Consider the following 22,032-nt stretch of genomic DNA (forward strand, 5'->3'; position numbering starts at 1 on the left):
TTTGAACATCCAAAAACTCTATCAATCAATGCCTAGCCGAATAACAGCTTGCAAAAAAATGTTCAAATGTGTGTGAATTCCTAAGGGACCAAACTGCTGAGATTATAGGTCCATAGACTTACACACTACTTAAACTAACTTATGCTAACAACACCACACACACCCATGCCTGAGGGAAGACTCGAACCTACGGCGGGAGGGGCCACACAGTCCGTGACATGGCGCCTCTAACCACGCAGCCACTTCGCGCTGCAACAGCTTGCATAACGACCAGAAGTGGACCAATGCGTCACTGATTTACTCAGTTTGTGAAGCTGTTTCTTTTGAATAAAACATCCAGTTTTTCTGAAACTGTAACTATTTCTTTGTCTGTACTATGTACATCATATCCACCGATTTTCGTCCTAATAAATCCTCGTTGATGAGTCTTTTTTTTCCTTTTGTTTTCTTTTTGAGTTAGCCACCTGTGAACCTAAGTCTGCCAGCTGCAATGACTACGACTAAGCCTATGTTGTCATTCCATCTCATAACTCCATAAACTGTTACACCCAGGTATACCTATGAGTGATTAAGCCCTGTGTGATTCATGATCCCCTGATACTGTACCCATAGGACACTATGCTTTTGCGGCATGTGAGGTGCATTTTACATTTCTCAACATTTAAAGTAGACTGCCATTCTTTGCACCTCATCAAGATCTTTGGACACTATTAAAATTTGCTGTCGCATCGTTAATACGCAGCGAGAGCAGCAAGCGTCCCAACACACTTCTTGGGGCACGCCTGGAATTATTTGTGCAACTGTCGACGACTCTCCATCACAAGATAACACGACGCGTCTTCCAATCAAGTAATACACTCCTGGAAATGGAAAAAAGAACACATTGACACCGGTGTGTCAGACCCACCATACTTGCTCCGGACACTGCGAGAGGGCTGTACAAGCAATGATCACACGCACGGCACACCGGACACACCAGGAACCGCGGTGTTGGCCGTCGAATGGCGCTAGCTGCGCAGCATTTGTGCACCGCCGCCGTCAGTGTCAGCCAGTTTGCCGTGGCATACGGAGCTCCATCGCAGTCTTTAACACTGGTAGCATGCCGCGACAGCGTGGACGTGAACCGTATGTGCAGTTGACGGACTTTGAGCGAGGGCGTATAGTGGGCATGCGGGAGGCCGAGTGGACGTACCGCCGAATTGCTCAACACGTGGGGCGTGAGGTCTCCACAGTACATCGATGTTGTAGCCAGTGGTCGGCGGAAGGTGCACGTGCCCGTTGACCTGGGACCGGACCGCAGCGACGCACGGATGCACGCCAAGACCGTTGGATCCTACGCAGTGTCGTAGGGGACCGCACCGCCACTTCCCAGCAAATTAGGGACACTGTTGCTCATGGGGTATCGGCGAGGACCATTCGCAACCGTCTCCATGAAGCTGGGCTACGGTCCCGCACACCGTTAGGCCGTCTTCCGCTCACGCCCCAACATCGTGCAGCCCGCCTCCAGTCGTGTCGCGACAGGCGTGAATGGAGGGACGAATGAAGACGTGTCGTCTTCAGCGATGAGAGTCGCTTCTGCCTTGGTGCCAATGATGGTCGTATACGTGTTTGGCGCTGTGCAGGTGAGCGCCACAATCAGGACTGCATACGACCGAGGCACACAGGGCCAACACCCGGCATCATGGTGTGGGGAGCGATCTCCTACACTGGCTGTACACCTCTGGTGATCGTCGAGGGGACACTGAATAGTGCACGGTACATCCAAACCGTCATCGAACCCATCGTTCTACCATTCCTAGACTGGATGAAGCGTCGTCTCACGTGGTCTGCACGTCCAGCACGAACGCTGGTCCAACTGAGGCGCCAGGTGGAAATGGCATGGCAAGCCGTTCCACAGGACTACATCCAGCATCTCTACGATCGTCTCCATGGGAGAATAGCAGCCTGCATTGCTGAAAAAGGTGGATATACACTGTACTAGTGCCGACATTGTGCATGCTCTGTTGCCTATGTCTATGTGCCTGTGGTTCTGTCAGTGTGATCATGTGATGTATCAGACCCCAGGAATGTGTCAATAAAGTTTCCCCTTCCTGGGACAATGAATTCACAGTGTTCTTATTTCAATTTCCAGGAGTGTATTTATGTTCCAGACACAGGTTTTTATCAGTTCTCGTCTAGTAAAATATTTAAGTCACATAACAAGTACGGTACACTATTATCGTTACTCTTAATCGCACTATGTATCCAGTTATGTTACCTAGCCTAGATGAATATCACAGATTGTTCACTGTTAATCTCATCATGTTACATTGACTTCAGTCTGTTTAGTATTTCGTAACTCACCATTCCAATTTCACACTCAGGAACAGATTACAGTCAATTGTTCCCCAACTAATGTGATTTCGTTGTGTGATTTCTTTGCAAGAAATCAAAATTCTTGCCTCGATACAAGAACTAGAAGGAGCAGGCAGTTTCACCATTTCTCTTGTTACTTGACATTAGTAATGCGTTGCCCAAGGATGATATACCTCTACACATAAGGGACAGAATGAAGTTTAGCGATATCAGATAATGTTGAACACTAATAATTTGATATTTTGCACGCGCAACGGTCTGCTTTGCTAACTTCAGTGTTAATCAACTCTGAAAGGCGCAACGTACTGAATTCTTTTCTTATCAGTTATTTCTCAGAATAACATCCCCTTCAACACCCTTACATGCCTTTCAGACTGTTTCTGACCAACCTGTATACCTATAGTCAGACCACTTTTATGTACGTGTATTTTGTATCACAAGATAGCACATGCCGGTTCTTACTTTCTCTTTAAAACAATCCTAATATGAAATAGAGACAATATTTCATATCAGTACAGTTCCTGTCCACAAATTCTGAAAACACTTCAGCTTTTCAGCGTGAAGTATATTTCGATCGCACGGGGGTGTTTCTTAGCGAAGCGAAATGGAGATGCGGCCTAGACAATGACGTTTGAACGCCAGGTACATCTCGTTACAAATGGTCGATTAACGCACGCGACTTTGAGGTTGCGTCCTGAACTCACATATAGCGACATGTGCTTTTTATATCGGGCTAGCCCTGCGTATTAAGCAAAAGACTACTAATTCGCTTCTATATAATTCTACAATGACTCCCGTAATATCCTTATCAGATACCGAATACCAGTCAGAAGGAATTTATTAGATCTTCCAGTCTCAAAATACAGTAGCCACAGAAAATTATTTTAATAAACAAATACTGCAATGAGACACCACGGGAACGTTCGATGACGTTTTCTTTCCGTACGTTTCATTCACTATGCCTAAAGGTAAATTAGGCTGTTCCAGTTTTAATCGGTAGTAGAGTTACGAGTTACAGTTTATTTTTCAGCCTAATACCAGACTAACTGATAGTGCGGTAGAAGGACTCCTAATTGGGAATATCTGAGAGGTGCTTTGCATTCCCGGAATTTACCTTACAATCGACATAAATCTCCCGGAAACCTTGTTCGGAACTGAGGGACAGGACCTATTTTTAACTGAGTCCTGGGGAAATTTGTCCCACATAAAAAATGTGAAAGCCTAGTCTCTGTGTCAATGTAATTCTTTATATACGTAAAGAGATGGGTTGATGACTTGCTTGGCATGTGCAGTGTACCTGAGTCGTTGCCGATTACAGGTATCGAGCCAGGTGGCGCAGCGGTTAGTACACTGGTTTCGCGTTCGGGAGGAGGACGGTTCAAATCCGTCTCCAACCACCCTGAATTACGTTTTCCGTGATTTCCCTAAATAGTTCCCGGATGGTTCCTTTGAAAAGGGGCACCGCCGATTTGCTTCCCCCTCCTTGAAACAATCCGGTCTCGTGCACCGTCTCCAATGACATCGTTGTCGACGGGACGCTAAACCCTAATCTTTCTACACTTTGATTTCAGGCGATGGAATCAACGGTAATGTCTGTGTGTGACGACGGTGTTTCATTGTGGCTCTGCATATAAACGACAGGTACAGTCGTTTTTATTTCGATTCGATTTATGTTACTTGTTGCTGCGTCAAAACCTTCAGTTCATTCTTCTACAATCGGCTAATGCCCGTTCTACCGCTTGAAATATGAATACTGTCCTATGGAGAAAAAAATTAACAAACTGTTGTGAAAATTATAAAACGTAAAAACAACAACGCTAATGAACAGAACACTTGTTTAGTAATAAGTGATAAACATCGCAGCGAGATTAGGCACACGAAAGCGTATCAGCGTCGTCGCTTGTACAACTGGAACGGCCAGTGTTGCCCAGGCTGTCGTCAAATGAAATTGCGAGAGACCTACCGTGTGAATGATGGATGTACGGAAAGCAGATGTAAGTCTTAAGTCAGTAAATAGTGGAAATTTAATTTTAAATCTTGTACATAATTTTACTGTTCCTAACTGAGAATCATTGAAATGAATCATTTAATTTTTGGCAATACTTGGTTGTAATAGCAAAGTTACTAGTTACTGTGTGAATGATGGATTTAATGAAAGCAGATGTAAGTTTTAAAACTGTAAATATTAGAATTTTAATTTTAATTAATGTACATAATTTACTGTTTATTGACTGAGGATCATTAAAATTAATGAAACTCGAGTTTTTCTAATTACATTTTTATAATGTGTTTACCTGACAGGTTGCACACCCAGGAGGATTCCCTCTTTTGTGCGTCTACGGAATGAATAATTAATCTAATGTAATCTAATCTAACAGTACCCCTTGTCGTCATCAGAGGACGCTGTATCACGTGAAGGAGTTCGACAGAAGCAGAATGAGCGACATCCACTGTGGCATTGCGGTTAGTGCATGACATGGGTGTACAATAGAGAGGCGTGTTTGGGGGAACTGAAACTCAGGTTTAGAAGAATACTTGGAATCACCATGGTATACAGTTACTGTTAAAATAGCTTCGAAAGAAACACAGACTATTGCATAATAGGTGTAAAACAAAGCATGGGACTAGAGGAATGCCGGTGTCCAAAATTAAAGCAACAAACTGCTATTTCCCCGTTCTGTGACTAATTCACGATATAATCATACAACAGATGACCGTACAATCGTGTTCTGCACGGAAGATGGCATTCCGATCAACGGACAACCATGCCAGCAATGACGTCAGAGCATCTATCAAGCGAGGTGGTGTTTGGCGGATAGTCCCACTTCCACAGCCACTGTGTACACAGTCACAGACGGTGCAGTATGGCACAGAGAACACGCCTACAGATTATCTGCTGTGGAGGACCCTAGGAACAATGGAAGCAGGGGAGTCGCAAACTGATGTGGCCCGATGGCTTAATGTGAATCTCTCTGTTTTTCTCGGATGAGGCGACTGTTTATAGAGACCGAAATTGTATCCCGGAGACCAGGACGGGACCAGCCACGTGTGACATCAGAAAGAGTGGACTATTATTTGGTTGTAAGGTCACTACGGTACCTCCCTAGTACTACATTGCAACTGTAATCTGACCTCGCAGCATCCCCCGGACGTGTTGAACAGAAGGCTACGTCAGAGTGGTCTTTGTTAGAGACCTGCTGTCTGCTTATCTCTGGCGAGTCTTCAAAGAAGGGAACGTCTCGAATAGAGCCGTCAGCATACCACCTCAACGGCCGAACAGTGGGCCAATGTTCTCTTCACAGACGAGTCCCGATTTGATCTGGAGAGCGATTCTCGACGGATTCGCGTCGGAGGACACATGGAACACGATTTCTGGACCCAAACATTGTGGAAAGAGATCGATATTGAGGAGGATCCCTAATGGTGTGGACAGGGATTCTGTTGACCGCTCTAACACCTCATAATGAAACTGTACGAGTGAACCTGCTGTCAGGTTCCGTAAGGAGATCTTGGGATCTCATGCGCGGTTGTTGCAAGATGCTATGAGCCCAGACTTCGTATCGATGGACGAAAATGCTCGATATTTTTTTTGGAAACGTAAGATATTGCACGCATGGCGTGACCTGCACGCTCTCCCTAATTTAATCTCATAGAGAATGTCTGGGATGCACTAGGGAGACGCGTTGCATCATGTCAGCATACACCAACCACTCTCCAATACTTGTGAGCAGCTCTGCAGGAAGAATGGGCGTTGCCTCAACATGAGATTGGTGGCATTATTCACAGCATATTCCATTGTTTCAGGCTTCTATTGCTGCCAGAAGTGGTCGCACCCCGTAGTGTGCACATTAATCATTTGTATGAATGTGTGTGCATGTCTCTTAAGTTGTAACACACGAAGAACATTTTTGTCTACCGTTTTGCATGTTGCAGTTGATTAAGTTGTGTATTCTTTACATTTTTTCTACTTTATTATCAACGGTTTATACTTTTTTGTGGCAAAATAAACGCAACCTTATTAAATATCCGTTTGTTTCTTTAATTTTGGACGTCAGTGTAGGTAGAAGCTGAATGAAACGCGTTTGGCTGTTAAGGCGTGAGGCTTCAACGACTACCATAGCAGAATATTATCGAAGGATCTTGCACAAAACCGAAAGAAATTCAGATCATATTAACGGCTGTTTAGTGTTACCAAAGTTAGTGTCCAGACACTCACGAACGAGACGGGACTGAAACTGAGGGTAGCAAAGCAAAAGCAGAAATGCTGAACGCGGTTTCCAAATGTTCCTTTACAAATGAAAGTCCTGTTTAATTCTCTCACTACTGCAAAGATGAGTGATGTAGATATTAATGTCAGTGGTGCTGAGAAACAGCTGAAATCGCTAAAATTGAGAAAATCTCCAGGGACAGATCCAATCTCCATCAAATTCTACACCGAATTTACGGTTTAGTTATCCCGTCTTTTGACTACAGCCTACCGTAGATCCCTCGAACAAAAAACTCTGCGCAGTCGTTGAAAGAAAGCACAGGTCAATTCCTGCAGAAGTGATCCACAAAACTACAATCCAGTATCCTTCCATCCATTTGTTGTAGAATTGGGAAAACATTCTCAGTTCAAACGAACTGTGGCATCTCCAACAGAATGGTCTCCTCCACGTCAACCAACATGGAATCCGAAAACACTGATCTTGTGAAACCCAGCTCACACTTTTCTCACTTGACATACTGAAGTCTTTGGATCAAGGCAGTCAGGTAGATGCAGTATTTCTTGATTTTCGAAAAGCATTTGACTCAGTACCACACCTACGCTTATCATCTAAAGTACGGTCGTAAGGGGCATCGAGCGGAGAATCTTTGTCTATTAGCTATTGTAAACGGATGTACTGTTTACTGCTCCAAAGGTCGTTCAAAAAGTGGTTAAAAGCAACGGTTACAGTTCTTGAACTAGTCTGTGTTATAGTCCGCTTCAGAAGAATCACTGTTCTGTAATTCTTTTCAGCACTGAGGCTAAGGTTCTGTGCACTCGAGTTAAATAGGACAATCCTGTGCTCTGTACTGTGAAGGAACTAAAGTTACAGAGATTATTAGCAGAATGCAGCTGCAGTATGGTGGTAGCTCTCTTCCTGACCAAAAAATTAAAGTTTGGATAAACTGCTTTAAAGCTGGACATATATCTCTCTGTGACGAAGAGCTTTCGCATAGACTCTGCAGTATGAAAACGAAGGGCAACATCAGGAAAGCTAAGCGAACGATTCGTGATCATCATCATACTAGAATCTATGATGCTACATATGAGTTAAACGTTAGCCGCGGTTCAGCATTTGAAATCGTCCTTGAATCTCCAGACTATCGCAAAATTTGTGCTCCTTGAGTAACACGCTGACAAACATGAACACAAACGTTTGAAAACTGATGAAATTACATTTAAAGCGTTTTGAAGAGAAAGGAAAAGATTTCTTCAGACACATAGTAACACTTGACGAGACATAGCTATATCAGTACGAACCACATAGGGAGCGCGAGATCATCGTGTGGAAACACCCATCTTCGCCTAGAGCAAAAAAATTCAAAAGCCAAGATTCTTCAGCATAACTGATGACAGCGTTTTAGGACACAAAAAGATCACTGCTGATTCATTACAATTGTGAATATCAAACAGTGCGTAGCGTCAGCTGCGACCAAAGCTGTAATTCAAAGTGAGATCGAAGAGGAGAGGAAAGGTTTCCAAAGGTTCGGTTTTCTTCAGGAAAATGGCCGCCCACATAATTCTGGGAACATAATCCAGTACATTCAAGACTTCGATTCTCAGCGGCTGTAGCAGTTGAGGATCTATTAGATGACGATCAGATTGGCTTACGGAAATGTTAGGTAGAGCACCAGAGGGAAAATTCTGAAGTTGCTATTGATTACGGAAGCAAGAGTGAAGAAAAATCAAGACACGTTAAAATAATTTGTCGACCTACAAAAAGCGTTCAGCAGTGTAAAATGGTAATATTTGTTCGAAATTCTGAGAGGAATACGAGTAAGCTATGAGGAAAGATGGATAATTTGCAATATAAACTAGAATAAAGAGGGGACAATAAGTATGAAAGACCAAAAGTGAGCTACTCGGATTCAAATGGGTGTAAGACAGAGGCGTAGTCTTCAATCTACTTATCGAAAAGAAATTATGGAAATAAAAGAAAGATACAAGAGTGAGATTAAAATTCAGGGTGAAGGGATATCAATGATAAGATTCACTGTTGATACTGATATCTCAACGACACTGAAGAAGAACTACAGAAACTATTGAATGAAATCGACAGTCTAACGAGTACTGAATATGGATTGAGAGTAAACTGAAGAAAGACGAAAATAAGGAGAAATAGCAGAAATGAGATTAGCGATAAATTTAACACAAAGACTGGGGACTACGTAGTAGCCATGTGAAGCATTTCTGTTACCTTGGAAGTGAAGTAACGGAGGACAGACGAAGCAAGGAGCGTAATGGAAGAACAACAGTACAGGCTAACAAAACGTTTCACTTTCAAGCAAATCTGGTAGTTTGAAATATGAACCTTTGTTTGAGAAAGTAATTTCTGTGAACGTACGTTTGGAGCACAGCATCCTATGGAATGAATCGTGGACTGCTCAAAAATGTTCAAATGTGTGTGAATTCCTAAAGGACCAAACTGCTGAGGTCATCGGCCCTGGACTTACACACTTCTTAAACTAACTTATACTAAGAACAACACACACACCCAAGCCCGAGGGAGGACTCGAACCTCTGGCGGGAGGGGCCGTCATGGGCTGTCGGAAAACAGGAAAAGAACAGAATCGAAGAGTTTAGAAAGTAGTTTCACGGAAGGATACTGTGAATTAAGTGAGCTGATAAGATAAGGAAAGAGAAGGTTCTCCACAGAATCGACGAAGAAAGGAACATTTGGAAAGCACTGACAAGAAAGAGGTGTTAAGACATCAGGAAATAACTACCATGGTACTTGAAGGACCTGTAGTGGGTAAAAACTGTACGGGAAGATATTCAATAAATAATTGAGAATGTGAGGAACAAGTGCTGCTCTGAGATCAAGAGTTTGACAAAGGAGAGGAATTCGTGGAGGGCCGCATCAAACCAGTCAGAAGGATGATGACCCAAAAAGAAAAAAAGAAGTGGGACTTGCCCTGACAGCATAGTGTCTCATGCACGAAGTGAGGGCATGTGACACCTTCGATGAACATCTATACATTGATTGGAGACGTTAAGCTCATTGCTATTCCAGAGGAGCAAGCTAAGGACCAGTAACGGGTTTCATCCTTTCCCCTCCCCCCGGCCCCCTTCACTTAACTCTCTCTCTCTCTCTCTCTCTCTTCCTCTCTCTCTCTCTCTCTCTCTCTCTCTCTCTCTCTCTCTCTCTCTCTCTCTCTCTCTCTCTCTCTCTCTCTCCCTTTCTTTCTCTTTCCTATGGTCATAAACAGAGCAAAGATTATACTATCCCACTAATACTAGTCTAGCTCTAAGGGATTTTTAGCTTTTTGGTCCGATTACGGAGCAGTTTTGTGAGTCGAAGTTTTGGTTAGATGACGAGGTTTGGAGGCAGTGCAATAGTGGATATACACAATCCCACAAAGTTTCTTCCAGGAAGCTTGTCAGGAGATGGAACAAGTGCACACAGGTTGAAGACGAATATTTCAGAGAAATTATGTTGCTTCCAAAGCAGTTTCCCCAGTGAAAAGTTTCTCTTCTAACAATTGTCTTTACATGTGTCTTTCCCTTGTAACTCCGTCAAGTTGTTACGTAGCATGAGCGCCTGAGTGTCCGGCTGTGCTGTGTTACAGATGTGCGTCGCCAGTAGGCTACATGGCAGGGGCAGGTGCGATGTCGGTGTACCTGCGGCAGCCGGGCTGCGCCCGCCGCGGCACGGTCCAGCACGAGCTGCTGCACACTCTCGGCTTCTGGCACGAGCACACACGCGCCGACCGCGACCGCCACGTCACCGTGCACTGGGAGCGCATCCAGCCAGGTAATTACTGACTAGGCTGCTCCTAGGCCACACTGTCACGTGAAATATGGTAGTCCTTGGGGTTAAGTTACGGTTTCCACCTCAAATTCAACCTATAAATAACAATTAACGAGCAGCTGCGAATATTTTGCATCGTGACTGTATGGTACAGAGTCCTTCAAACGAAAGGATAATTTCATTCTTTATTTCGACAATACAGTCGGCTTGATTAGTGATTACGTAGTTTCACAGTTCTGTTTATACGTGGATTCTATTTCAGCTAAGGAACCCTCTGTCTCACTTGCTAGCACCCAGCTCAATTTTAAGATGGGAAGCACTCTTCCTATGTGATATGTGATTTTTGGGATTTATAACATGGACTAACGCATAATGCAGCCCATTTAGGACTCACATCACGAGTACAACTCCACTTCCTTTTTCTCTCCTCGCTTCCATCTTTGTACACCTTTAAGTCCCCGTTCTCATTAAATTATTCCTTTAACTTCTAGAAGTCGTTTTCTCAAACTACCCTTTTCTTATCTTCCTTCTCTGTTTTCTATTTTCATAAAATGCTTCACTTGCTGCTCTTGCTTGTGCCATTCTTTCCTAGTTACAAAGCCGACTATTTCAGGTTCTTTGTTTTACTTCCTGCACTGTTACTGTTTCTACAAAACGTTTCCGCATTTAGTTCTTCTTTCTACTCTCCAAATTTCATTTTCAACGACATTTGACCTAAGCCAGTTAAGTGACAGGTTTTGTCACCTTGTTGTAAAACAAGTCCGTGTAATGTTGCTTTACACAACATATCACTTGAACATGGCTTCTCATGCTCTAAATAATCGTAAAACATGCATGCATTCATACAGTATCATATCACTAAACGTGCATATTGAGGCAGCAAAACAATATAAATATGCGGTACCAAACTTCTATAATATTTCTATTTCTTCCTAAAGCAATATACAACAACCGAGCTTCTCATGCTCTAAATAATCGTAAAACATGCATGCATTCATACAGTATCATATCACTAAACGTGCATATTGAGGCAGCAAAACAATATAAATATGCGGTACCAAACTTCTATAATATTTCTATTTCTTCCTAAAGCAATATACAACAACCGATTGCTGCAAATTTTGTTCACTTAAGTTCATGCATTTATCTGATAGAGTATTTTTGTACGCAAAAAAAGACCTTTGAATTGAAAACAGTCTTGGTTGCAATTTATTCTTTTAGTATTAACGCATTGCGGCTTTTTGGGGCATCTTCAGATTACCTATAGGGCTAACAAAAAGAATCAAAAATTAGCTTATAGTTCTAGCATGAACGATTCTAAATGTGGATAAAGAATTGTTACTAACAAAGTTTTCCATCTGCAACATTTTAAAAATCATAAACGACCCTGTGCTACACTGAAGCACGTATCAAAACAGATAAACCCGCTGCGGCCCAGTCAAAAACAACTAACATAATATTATGTAACGATGGGATAGAACGTTAAATAAATAATTATACTGAACGGAACATATCTTAATGAAGTTGTACTAGCACCACTCACAAGAAAGAAGTATACACATTTAAACAGAACGCAAAGAGATTCCGCCGCAGCTTCAGGACAGGAGCGTCACACGGACACACACGGGAGCAATGGAATGAGGCTTGCACACAATGACTGCAGAGGACACACGTAGGTGGCGCTCAGAGCAGTTATAGACAGTCAGTATATTTAATGCTTACAAAATACATGTAAAGATGCCTGAATCACTGTGATAAAATTAAGAGGTTACATTTAATCAAAACACAGTCGCACATAAAGTGAAACTTTATAGATGAAATACTGCCACCAGCCGTAACTCAATGAGACCGCAATATAACCACCAAAGATGGACGTCATCCCAGTAACCTGTGATAAAACAAATTCTTAGAAAAGTAAGTCTTCACTTGAAAAATATAATCAACCGGGGGGAGGGAGAATTAATAAACTGAAATGGAAACCTATTAGAAGAGCACAAACAAAGTACGTAAAAAATTCAAAAGCTGATATCGCTGAATCATAATAGCTTTGGTTCCTACTAGTGAACTAATTGCTCAGCAGTTGTTCGTCGACCTTACACATATTTTTAAGGATTTCCAACTCTTCCAATAAATGAAGCTTTCTGCGTTTACGAGCACAATGTAAGATGCAAAGCTTGTATGTTTGGCTGGTGCCCTGTAATCAGATGTTGAGCAAACGCACAGTTCTCCTTTACTTGACGTTTCTTAGTTAACAAATTCTGGCTGCATCTCGTTCTAAATATCCTTCCAGTTTGGCAAATGTAGAATTTAAGGCAGACTCAGGATTCATTTTCAAACCCCAGAGGAAGAATACCAGTCCTAAGCAGGCCGCACATTATGCACGGAACAGTTGTGAACATTATTTTGCTGTGAAAAGGACATCGAGAGCTTTGAAGAGCTTAGCTAACTGATACGATAATTTCCCCACAAAAGGAAGCTTTATACATCTCTGTGGTGGTGACAAAAGATTCGAATGCACATTGTTTCCGTTGCGCGACAACTTTTTTTCACATAACCTATCTATCATCCGTGCAATAAGCTTTAAGTTATCAAGTTCTCTGTTTATAGGTAAAGTGCAGAGGGGGCGCTGCAGAGGCGGTCAGTCATTGATCTAAAAAAAAAAAAAAAACTTAGTTTGTGCTGATACACATGACATTATGAAGCATAAATAATTGCATTGCCGATTGAGGGCTTTCTAAAAATATCAGAGTGAATAGTATGGATCTCAAACTTCAATTGTAAATCTAAATGATTAAGATGTCCGTGATGATTCATAACTTCATGCGTAAAAGACATATGGAACATAACGCCATCTGTCGGAACTACCAACTATGTCAACGAGAAGCGATCGTGTTGTGTGCCGAGTGGCAGTCCTCACCAGCACGCGAGGCGCTGTGTCTGTAAGACAACGACGAATGCAATGTGGCAACTTTCATTCACCTTGCAGACACCAAGTATGCATATGTCCATTTGTTATGCCGTACACAGAACCGGCACTCGTCTGAAAAGACGGCTCAATATTACTTCAGCGCACAGTGTTGACGCCGGAAGCAGCACTGTCTACGCGTCTTTCTCTAGAGATGCGCCAAGAAAGTAGCCACAACGGTCGCCGTGTGACGGTCTGTGGCGCTCCAGACGCCGTCGCACCGACATTACGGACACTTGCCTTGATGTAAACAAGCCCGTTTCCTGAGTCAAGGTACGAAATTGTAATTGTATTAATACCGTCAGCTGCTTACGGGCGTTGATATATATCAACGGGGACAGGTGGAAATGTTTGCCCCGACCGGGACTCGAACCCGGACTCTCCTGCTTACATGGTAGACGCTCTATCCATCTGAACCACCGAGGGCACAGAAGAAAGCGCGACTGCAGGGACTATCTCGCGCACGCCTCCGGCGAGACCCACATTATCACTTTTGTATGTCCACAAACTACATTCCTAGTGCCCCACCCCAACACACTCCTTACTCGTGGTAGACATTCTTACCAGGTCTACATCTACATCTACATTTACAGCCATACTCCGCAAGCCACCTGTCGGTGTGTGGCGAAGGGTACCTTGAGTACCTCTATCGGTTCTCCCTTCTATTCCAGTCTCGTATTGTACGTGGAAAGGAGGATTGTCGGTATGCTTCTGTGTGGGCTCTAATCTCTCTGATTTTATCCTCATGGTCTCTTCGCTAGATATACGTAGGAGGGAGCAATATACTGCTTGACGCTTCGGTGAAGGTATGTTCTCGAAACTTAAACAAAAGCCCGTATCGAGCTACTGAGCGTCTCTCCTGCAGAGTCTTCCACTGGAGTTTATCTATCATCTCCGTAAAGCTTTCGCGATTACTAAATGATCCTGTAACGAAGCGCGCTGCTCTCCGTTGGATCTTCTCTATCTCTTCTATCAACCCTATCTGGTGCGGATCCCACACTGCTGAGCAGTATTCAAGCAGTGGGCGAACTAGCGTACTGTAACCTACTTCCTTTGTTGTCGGATTGCATTTCCTTAGAGGATTCTTCCAATGAATCTCAGTCTGGTATCTGCTTTACCGACGATCAACTTTATATGATCATTCCATTTTAAATCACTCATAATGCGTACTCCCAGATAATTTATGAAATTAACTGTTTCCAGTTGCTGACCTGCTATTTTGTAGCTAAATGATAAGGGACCTATCTTTCTATGTATTCGCATTACATTACACTTGTCTACATTGAGATTCAATTGCCATTCCGTGCACCATGCGTCAATTCGCTGCAGATCCTCCTGCATTTCAGTACAATTTTCCATTGTTGCAACCTCTCGATACACCACAGCATCATCTGCAAAAAGCCTCAGTGAACTTCCGATGTCATCCACCAGGTCATTTATGTATATTGTGAATAGCAACGGTCCTATGACACTCCCCTGCGGCACACCTGAAATCACTCTTACTTCGGAAGACTTCTCTCCATTGAGAATGACATGCTGCGTTCTGTTATCTAGGAACTCTTCAATCCAATCACACAATTGGTCTGATAGTTCACATGCACTTACTTTGTTCATTAAACGACTGTGGGGAACTATGTCGTACGTCTTGCGGAAGTCAAGAAACACTGCATCTACCTGGGAACCCGTGTCTATGGCCCTCTGAGTCTCGTGGACGAATAGCGCGAGCTGGGTTTCACGCGATCGTCTTTTTCGAAACCCATACTGATTCCTACAGAGTAGATTTCTAGTCTAGAGAAAAGTCATTATACTCGAACATAATACGTGTTCCAAAATTCTACAACTGATCGACGTTAGAGATATAGGTCTATAGTTCTGCACATCTGTTCGGCGTCCCTTCTTGAAAACGGGGATGACCTGTGCCCTTTTCCAATCCTTTGGAACGCTTCGCTCTTCTAGAGACCTACGGCACACCGCTGCAAGAAGGGGGGCAAGTTCCTTCGCGTATCTGTGTAAAATCGAACTGGTATCCCATCAGGACCAGCGGCCTTTCCTCTTTTGAGCGATTTTAATTGTTTCTCTATCCCTCTGTCGTCTATTTCGATATCAACCATTATGTCAACTGTGCGACAATCTAGAGAAGGAAGCACAGTGCAGTCTTCCTCTATGACAGAGCTTTGGAAGAAGACATTTAGTATTTCGGCCTTTAGTCTGTCATCCTCTGTTTCAGTACCATTTTGGTCACAGAGTGTCTGGACATTTTGTTTTGATCCACCTAATGCTTTGACATATGACCAAAATTTCTTAGGATTTTCTGCCAAGTCAGTACATAGAACTTTACTTTCGAATTCATTGAAAGCCTCTCGCATAGCCCTCCTCACACTACATTTCGCTTCGCGTAATTTTTGTTTGTCTGCAAGGCTTTGGCTATGTTTATGTTTGCTGTGAAGTTCCGTTTGCTTCCACAGCAGTTTTCTAACTCGTTTGTTGTACCAAGAGTAAGAGTTCTGTGAATATGTGTGCATCCGCACAGAAAAAGGTCATGACCGGTGTTGCCAGAACTATATACTTATATGGGTATGGTGTCCGTTCTTTCGGGCATGTCCGAACAGACACCATATCCATGTAAGTATATGATTCAAGGTACGTGATGAGAGTGTTCGTTCCTGCATGGCCGATCGGACAATATGTGTCTTTTCGGACGCTAGGTGCGTTCCATGACGGCCCTGGCGTTCAGTATGAACTCCTGAACTTATAAATTATGTATTGGCATGACAGTTGTGTGATTCCGACTAATATAAGCAGCAGCACCGTGGTACGACGATAAACGATAGTACCGATATACCACGATTCTACCGCTGTCAAATCCGACATATGCTCACAGATATTTATCTTTCTTACACGAGGCATAACGCAACCTTCTCTCAAACAACAACATTGATATGCAATTTCTAAACGGGAAACCTGCTAATCTTCCCTTATACAGGGTGATTGTTCTAACATGACATATCTAAATATTTCGAAGACGACGCATTGTACGGAAATAACGTTCGAAGTGAAAAGTTAATATTAGTTAGTTGGTTAGTTAGCTACATGTTCCATAGATCACTGCCGCGCGGAGTGGTCGCTCCCGCCGTAGGTTCGAGTCATACCTCGGGCATGGGTGTGTGTGTTGTTCTTAGCATAAGTTAGTTTATGTAGTGTGTAAGTCTAGGGACGGGTGACCTAAGCAGTTTGGTCCCTTAGGAATTCACACACATTTGAACATTTTTGAACATATATCTTTTGAGCGGGTCTTTTATCGAAGCAATGTGGGATGAATCAGTTTACAAGATAAATATACAAGATCAGTGTTAACATTACTGAACACGTTGCATCTTATTGGCTACCATTTTTTAAGTAGAAATTCGGCAATGAAATACGAGTTGTCCAGGGGAAATTAGGTGGCGGTACGTAATAGATTGTTTGCAGATGATGCTGTCATTTACCGCTTTGTAAAGTCATCAGATGATCAAAACGACTTGCAAAATGATTTAGATAAAATATCTGTATAGTGCGAAAAGTGGCAATTTACTCTGAATAAGGAAAAGTGTGAAGTTATTCACTTGAGTACTAAAAGCAGTCAGCTAAATTTCGATTACACGGTAAGTGACACAAATCTGAAGGCTGTAAATTCAACTAAATACTTAGGGATTACAATTAGAAATAACGTAAATTGGAATGATCACATAGATAATATTGTGGGTAAAGCAAACCAAAGACTGCGATTCATTGGCAGAACACTTAGAAGGTGCAACAGGTCTACTAAAGAGACTGCTTACACTACGCTTGTCCGACCTATTCTGGAGTACTGCTGTGCGGTGTGGGATCCGCAGCAGGTGGGACTGACGGATGACATCGAAAAAGTACAAAGAAGGGCAGCTCGTTTTGTATTATCGCGAAGTAGAGGAGAGAGTGCCACAGACATGATACGTGAATTGGAGTGGCATTCATTAAAACAAAGGCGTTTTTCGTTGCGACGGGATCTTCTCGTGAAATTTCAATCACCAGTTTTCTCTTCTGATTGCGGAAACATTCTGTTGCCACCCACCTACATAGGGAGAAATGATTATCACGATAAAATAAGAGAAATCAGGGCTCGCAAAGAGAAATTTAAGTGCTCGTTTTTCCAGCGTGCCGTTCAAGAGTGGAAAGGTAGAGAGACAGCTTGAAGGTGGTTCATTGAAACCTCTGCCAGGCACTTTATTGAGAATAGCCGAGTAATCATGTAGATGTAGATGAATTGTATCGTGACCGGATTCACTGGGTCGCTTTTTATCCAAGTCTTCATGTAATGTCTTCAGCTGTTATTGGTGTGTTTAGTCCTATTCATGGAGTACTGTGTAAGTTAACACCCCACTGAACAACAAAAGTGACGTATGAATGGTTGTATCTTGTACTATGTTAAAAGTGCATAGGTTAACTACAAGAAATGAATACAAGTGCATTTAAATACCGGTTCGCTAGTCGGTTGCTACCACATATCAGAACGGGTAACGCTTTCTGTAACGGAAAATGAGTTGCATTATTTCCTACAGTTAAAATAAAGATGGAACAGCTTCTACAAGGGACTGTGAAATTTTGGTTTGGTTGAAGGGAAAACGGTGTAGAATTTGAATAGAATATTTGAAAAGCGGAACTTTCAACGTATCGAAAGGGCACAAAGCACAGGAAATGCATTACCTAGTGGAGTCATTAGCACAGAACCACGGCCACAAAGTTCCCCATCTTCTACATTAGTGCCATTGAATTTGTCTAGGTTCAAAGCGGTCTCGAAACGAAAAATTACTTTTCACCTCAAGTGCGGACTAGTGAAAGAGGTTCAAATGGTTCAAATGGCACTAGTTACTATGAGACTTCTAAGGTCATCAGTCCCCTAGAACTTGGAACTACATAAACCTAACTAACCTAAGGATATCACAGACATCAATGCCCGAGGTACGGTTCGAAGCTGCGACCGTAGTAGCAGCGCGGTTCCAGACTGAAGCGCCTAGAACCGTTCGGCCAGTGAACGAGGTTGTTACACGAAAACTCTCAGAGAAATGGAAGAACTACTCGTGAAAAGATATTAAACGATCAAACTAACAAGAGAAACTCCCCATCGCAACCCTCTCAGATTTAGTGCTAAGAGGGCCCAGTGGACAACCTGTCAAAAGCTTAACGTAAATCAAACACGAAAAAAGGAAGAACATGTACTGAACTATGAAAAAAAAAGCAAAATAGAAACAGTGAATGGTCCACAAATAAGAAATGCAACATAGAGGAGCCGGAAAGTGTAACGGTGTCGTGGTCGTCACGATGCTGCACTGCAAAGCGAGCGAGTCATTTTCGAACCTCACTAGAACCATTGTTTTATTGATTTATTTTCGCTGTTCGCTGTATTCAAATCTGTGCCTGTGTCGCGGTGTAACGTCCGTTTGCAACAGCAATGTGTAAGGAAGGGGCCTACAATGACAGTTGATTCTGTACAACTACTCTGTTAGCAGCCGAAAGGAAGAGGATTTCGAATGGGAACCGCAAACATTTGATGACAAAGCGACGATTCAACCGAATCCTCCACCGTAAAACACAGGAGGAGGGGGGAGGAGGCGGGGTGCCACGTACGGCATTAGTGACAGTGCGTGTGTCTGTGTAATATGACAGGAATCTCTTATCGGCGCACATAATTTGTGCGCCTGGTGAGTGAGTGAGATATGCCTCGTTGGCCAATTAAGGTGTTCGTGTAAATGTGGATGTGATCGGTGCCAAGGAAATGATGAAAACATAATAGTTTCTCACATAAACTGCAACAAGTGAACGCAACAGTTTCACAATCACACAGTTTCTCTGTGTTCTGTCAAAACAGGTTTTTAACGTTTTTGAAGTTGCGTTCCTGAATTCTTTTAATGTAACATAGCTCACACCCTTTTATTTGTTGTTTTAATTTCTGTGAGACTTGTATGTGCTATCGCACCTGCTTTATTTACGACGGTCAAAAATGGTTCAAATGGCTCTGAGCACTATGGGACTTAACATCTGAGGTCATAGTCCCCTAGAACTTAGAACTACTTAAACCTAACTAACCTAAGGACATCACACACATCCATGCCCGAGGCAGGATTCGAACCTGCGACCGTAGCGGTCGTTCGGTTCCAAACTGCAGCGCCTAGAACCGCACGGCCTCTCCGTCGTTTCTAGGTCCCCGGTTCAATACACACTAACACTTCGTCCTAAGTGGACGCCCCGGAAACAATCAGACCAGCAGGACAACGATTTGATTGTCGTCCCTCCCGAATAAAGCGCCGTAACAGCTGTCCGCTCTCTCTTTATAAATCTAAATTTCTTGACTAATGGGAAGTAAAAATAACGTACAGCTTCGTGCACTACGGATGGTATTTCAAAAATTCGACGTTTATATTATGTATTTAACAGCAAACACTAACTCTGATTCACCGCAATCGGTCCTATGTAGAATGGCAACGACGGTGGTGATAACTACAAAACAACAATAATAGTAATAACGGTTCCAATAGAAACAATAAATCTGCAAGTTTCGTTACTGAATTACAAACTGCCTCCAATTCAGGCAGAATAAGGGGGTGCCAAACGAAATATGTAAACACAGAAAACATCTATTCATGTAATTTTTAGGCTCTGTACACCATTTGATTAAAAATTTAAAAAACTAAGACCAGAATTGCAAGACAGAAACTGCGTGTTCAGTGGGAGAACAATGGACACTTCGTGATAGACCTGAGTAAAGAATCTGAAACAAAGAAGCCCTGCACATTATCGAGCGCAAGTTGTTTCAGTTTTTCTATCGAGTGCCAAAGCGCGTATTTGTGTAGTCTCACGAACGAGGAGACATTAAGCTGCGACAAAAAAAAAAATTGTATCTGACACATTTTTGCCGGTACCCTTTCGCCTTGTTTATGAATTCTGCAATATTGTGAATTAATTTTTTTTTAAATATCTGCACTGGCTGGCTATGTAAGTAACCGAGGATACACAGAAGCTAAGACACTTAACAGACCATTGTGAGGGTTGGGTTTCATATCCCCGTAGGACCAGTAAGTAACATGTGGTTTCTTAAAATCACTTCAAGCCACCTCCGTAGCCAGAGTATCTAACATATGGCTGTGTGGTGGCGCTCGACTCTCAGGTAGGTGGTTCGAAATCTGATAGTAGAAGAAATGTGTTCATCGCCAGTATCTGGCTGCAGGGGAGGACGTGTGGTGGCATGTGGTCTCTGTTCACCATACTACGCGCTAGTGTTCTGACGAATTTCAAATATCTCTAAGTGGCACATGCAATGACCGCACAGCGTCCCATGGAGTGACACTGTTGATGGAGATCCTCAGTCGTACGGGTACCGTAAGATAGGTGCTATTCCATAGGAGCAGGCTGTCTGCCAACAGCCAACCCCAGATCTCACATCCCCTTCTCTCTCTCTCTCTCTCTCTCTCTCTCTCTCTCTCTCTCTATCTGTCTCCCGACATACACTGTTATAAACAGAGCAAAGGCTAGGAGCGTTGGTCCAGCAAGGTAGGCAGTGAGTTTAGTTCAAATGGCTCTGAGCACTATGGGAATTAACATCTAAAGTCATCAGTCCCCTAGACTTAGAACTGCTTAAACCTGACTTACCTAAGTACATCACACACATTCATAACCGAGGCAGCATTCGATCCTACGACCGCAGCAGCAGCGCGGTTCCGGACTGAAGCGCCTAGAACCGCTGGGCCACAAAGGCCGGCAGTAAGTTTAGTAAGAAGGAGAGTTTTGACAGAGGTAAATCTGTAAGATTTAGGATAACTTAGATGTTAAGAGTCAGGGTAGTTTCGGTCACATACCCATCTTCAGTAACATCAGCATGTGGAGTTGCCAACATGAAAAATTGATAAGTTGGTTAGAACAGTCACATAACTTAATAATTACATGAATCCCATCAGCACATTTCTTTGGCCTATGTTAAAAAACAGTACTTATAAGATTTTGCTGAAGATTTCCGATACTAGTCCAGCAATTGTGCAGCTTACGCACACACACACACACTCACACACATTATATACACTACTCGCCATTAAAATTGCTGCACCACGAAGATGACGTGCTACATACGCGAAATTTATCCGACTGGAAGAAGATGCTGTGATATGTAAATGATTAGCTTTTCAGAGCATTCACAAAAGGGTGGCGTCGGTGGCGACACCTACAACGTGCTGACATGAGGAAAGTTTCAAATCGATTTCTCATATACAGACAGCAGTTGACCGGCGTTGCCTCGTGAAATTCTGGTGTGATGCCTCGTGTAAGAAGGAGAAATGCGTACCATCACGTTTCCGACTTTGATAAAGGTCGGATTGTAGCCTATCGCGATTGCGGTTTATCGTATCGCGACACTGCTGCTATTGTTGGTCGAGATCCAATGACTGTTAGCAGAATGTGGAATCGGTGGGTTCAGAAGAGTAATACGGAACGCCATACTGCATCCCAACGGCCTCGTATCACTAGCAGTCGAGATGACAGGCATCTTACCTGCATGGCTGTAACGGATCGTGCAGCCACGTCTCGATCCCTGAGTCAACAGATGGGGACGTTTGCAAGACAACAACCATCTGCACGAACAGTTCGACTCAACGACGAACCTGGGTGCACGAATGGCAAAACGTCATTTTTTCGGATGATTCCAGGTTCTGTTTA

The 22,032-nt window shown here is 43.0% G+C and overlaps 1 protein-coding gene across 1 annotated transcript in view; it reads left to right on the forward strand.

The window, feature by feature from the left end:
* Positions 1 to 22,032, forward strand: part of LOC126278779 (seminal metalloprotease 1-like) — a 67,747-nt gene that overhangs the window by 39,715 nt on the left and 6,000 nt on the right. Inside the window, exon 3 of the mRNA XM_049979057.1 lies at positions 10,171 to 10,355. Coding sequence (XP_049835014.1) covers positions 10,171 to 10,355 — 185 coding nt within the window. The remainder of the gene's footprint in view (positions 1 to 10,170; positions 10,356 to 22,032) is intronic.

This window comes from Schistocerca gregaria, chromosome 1 (assembly GCF_023897955.1).
Source record: "Schistocerca gregaria isolate iqSchGreg1 chromosome 1, iqSchGreg1.2, whole genome shotgun sequence".
Lineage (NCBI taxonomy): Eukaryota > Metazoa > Arthropoda > Insecta > Orthoptera > Acrididae > Schistocerca > Schistocerca gregaria.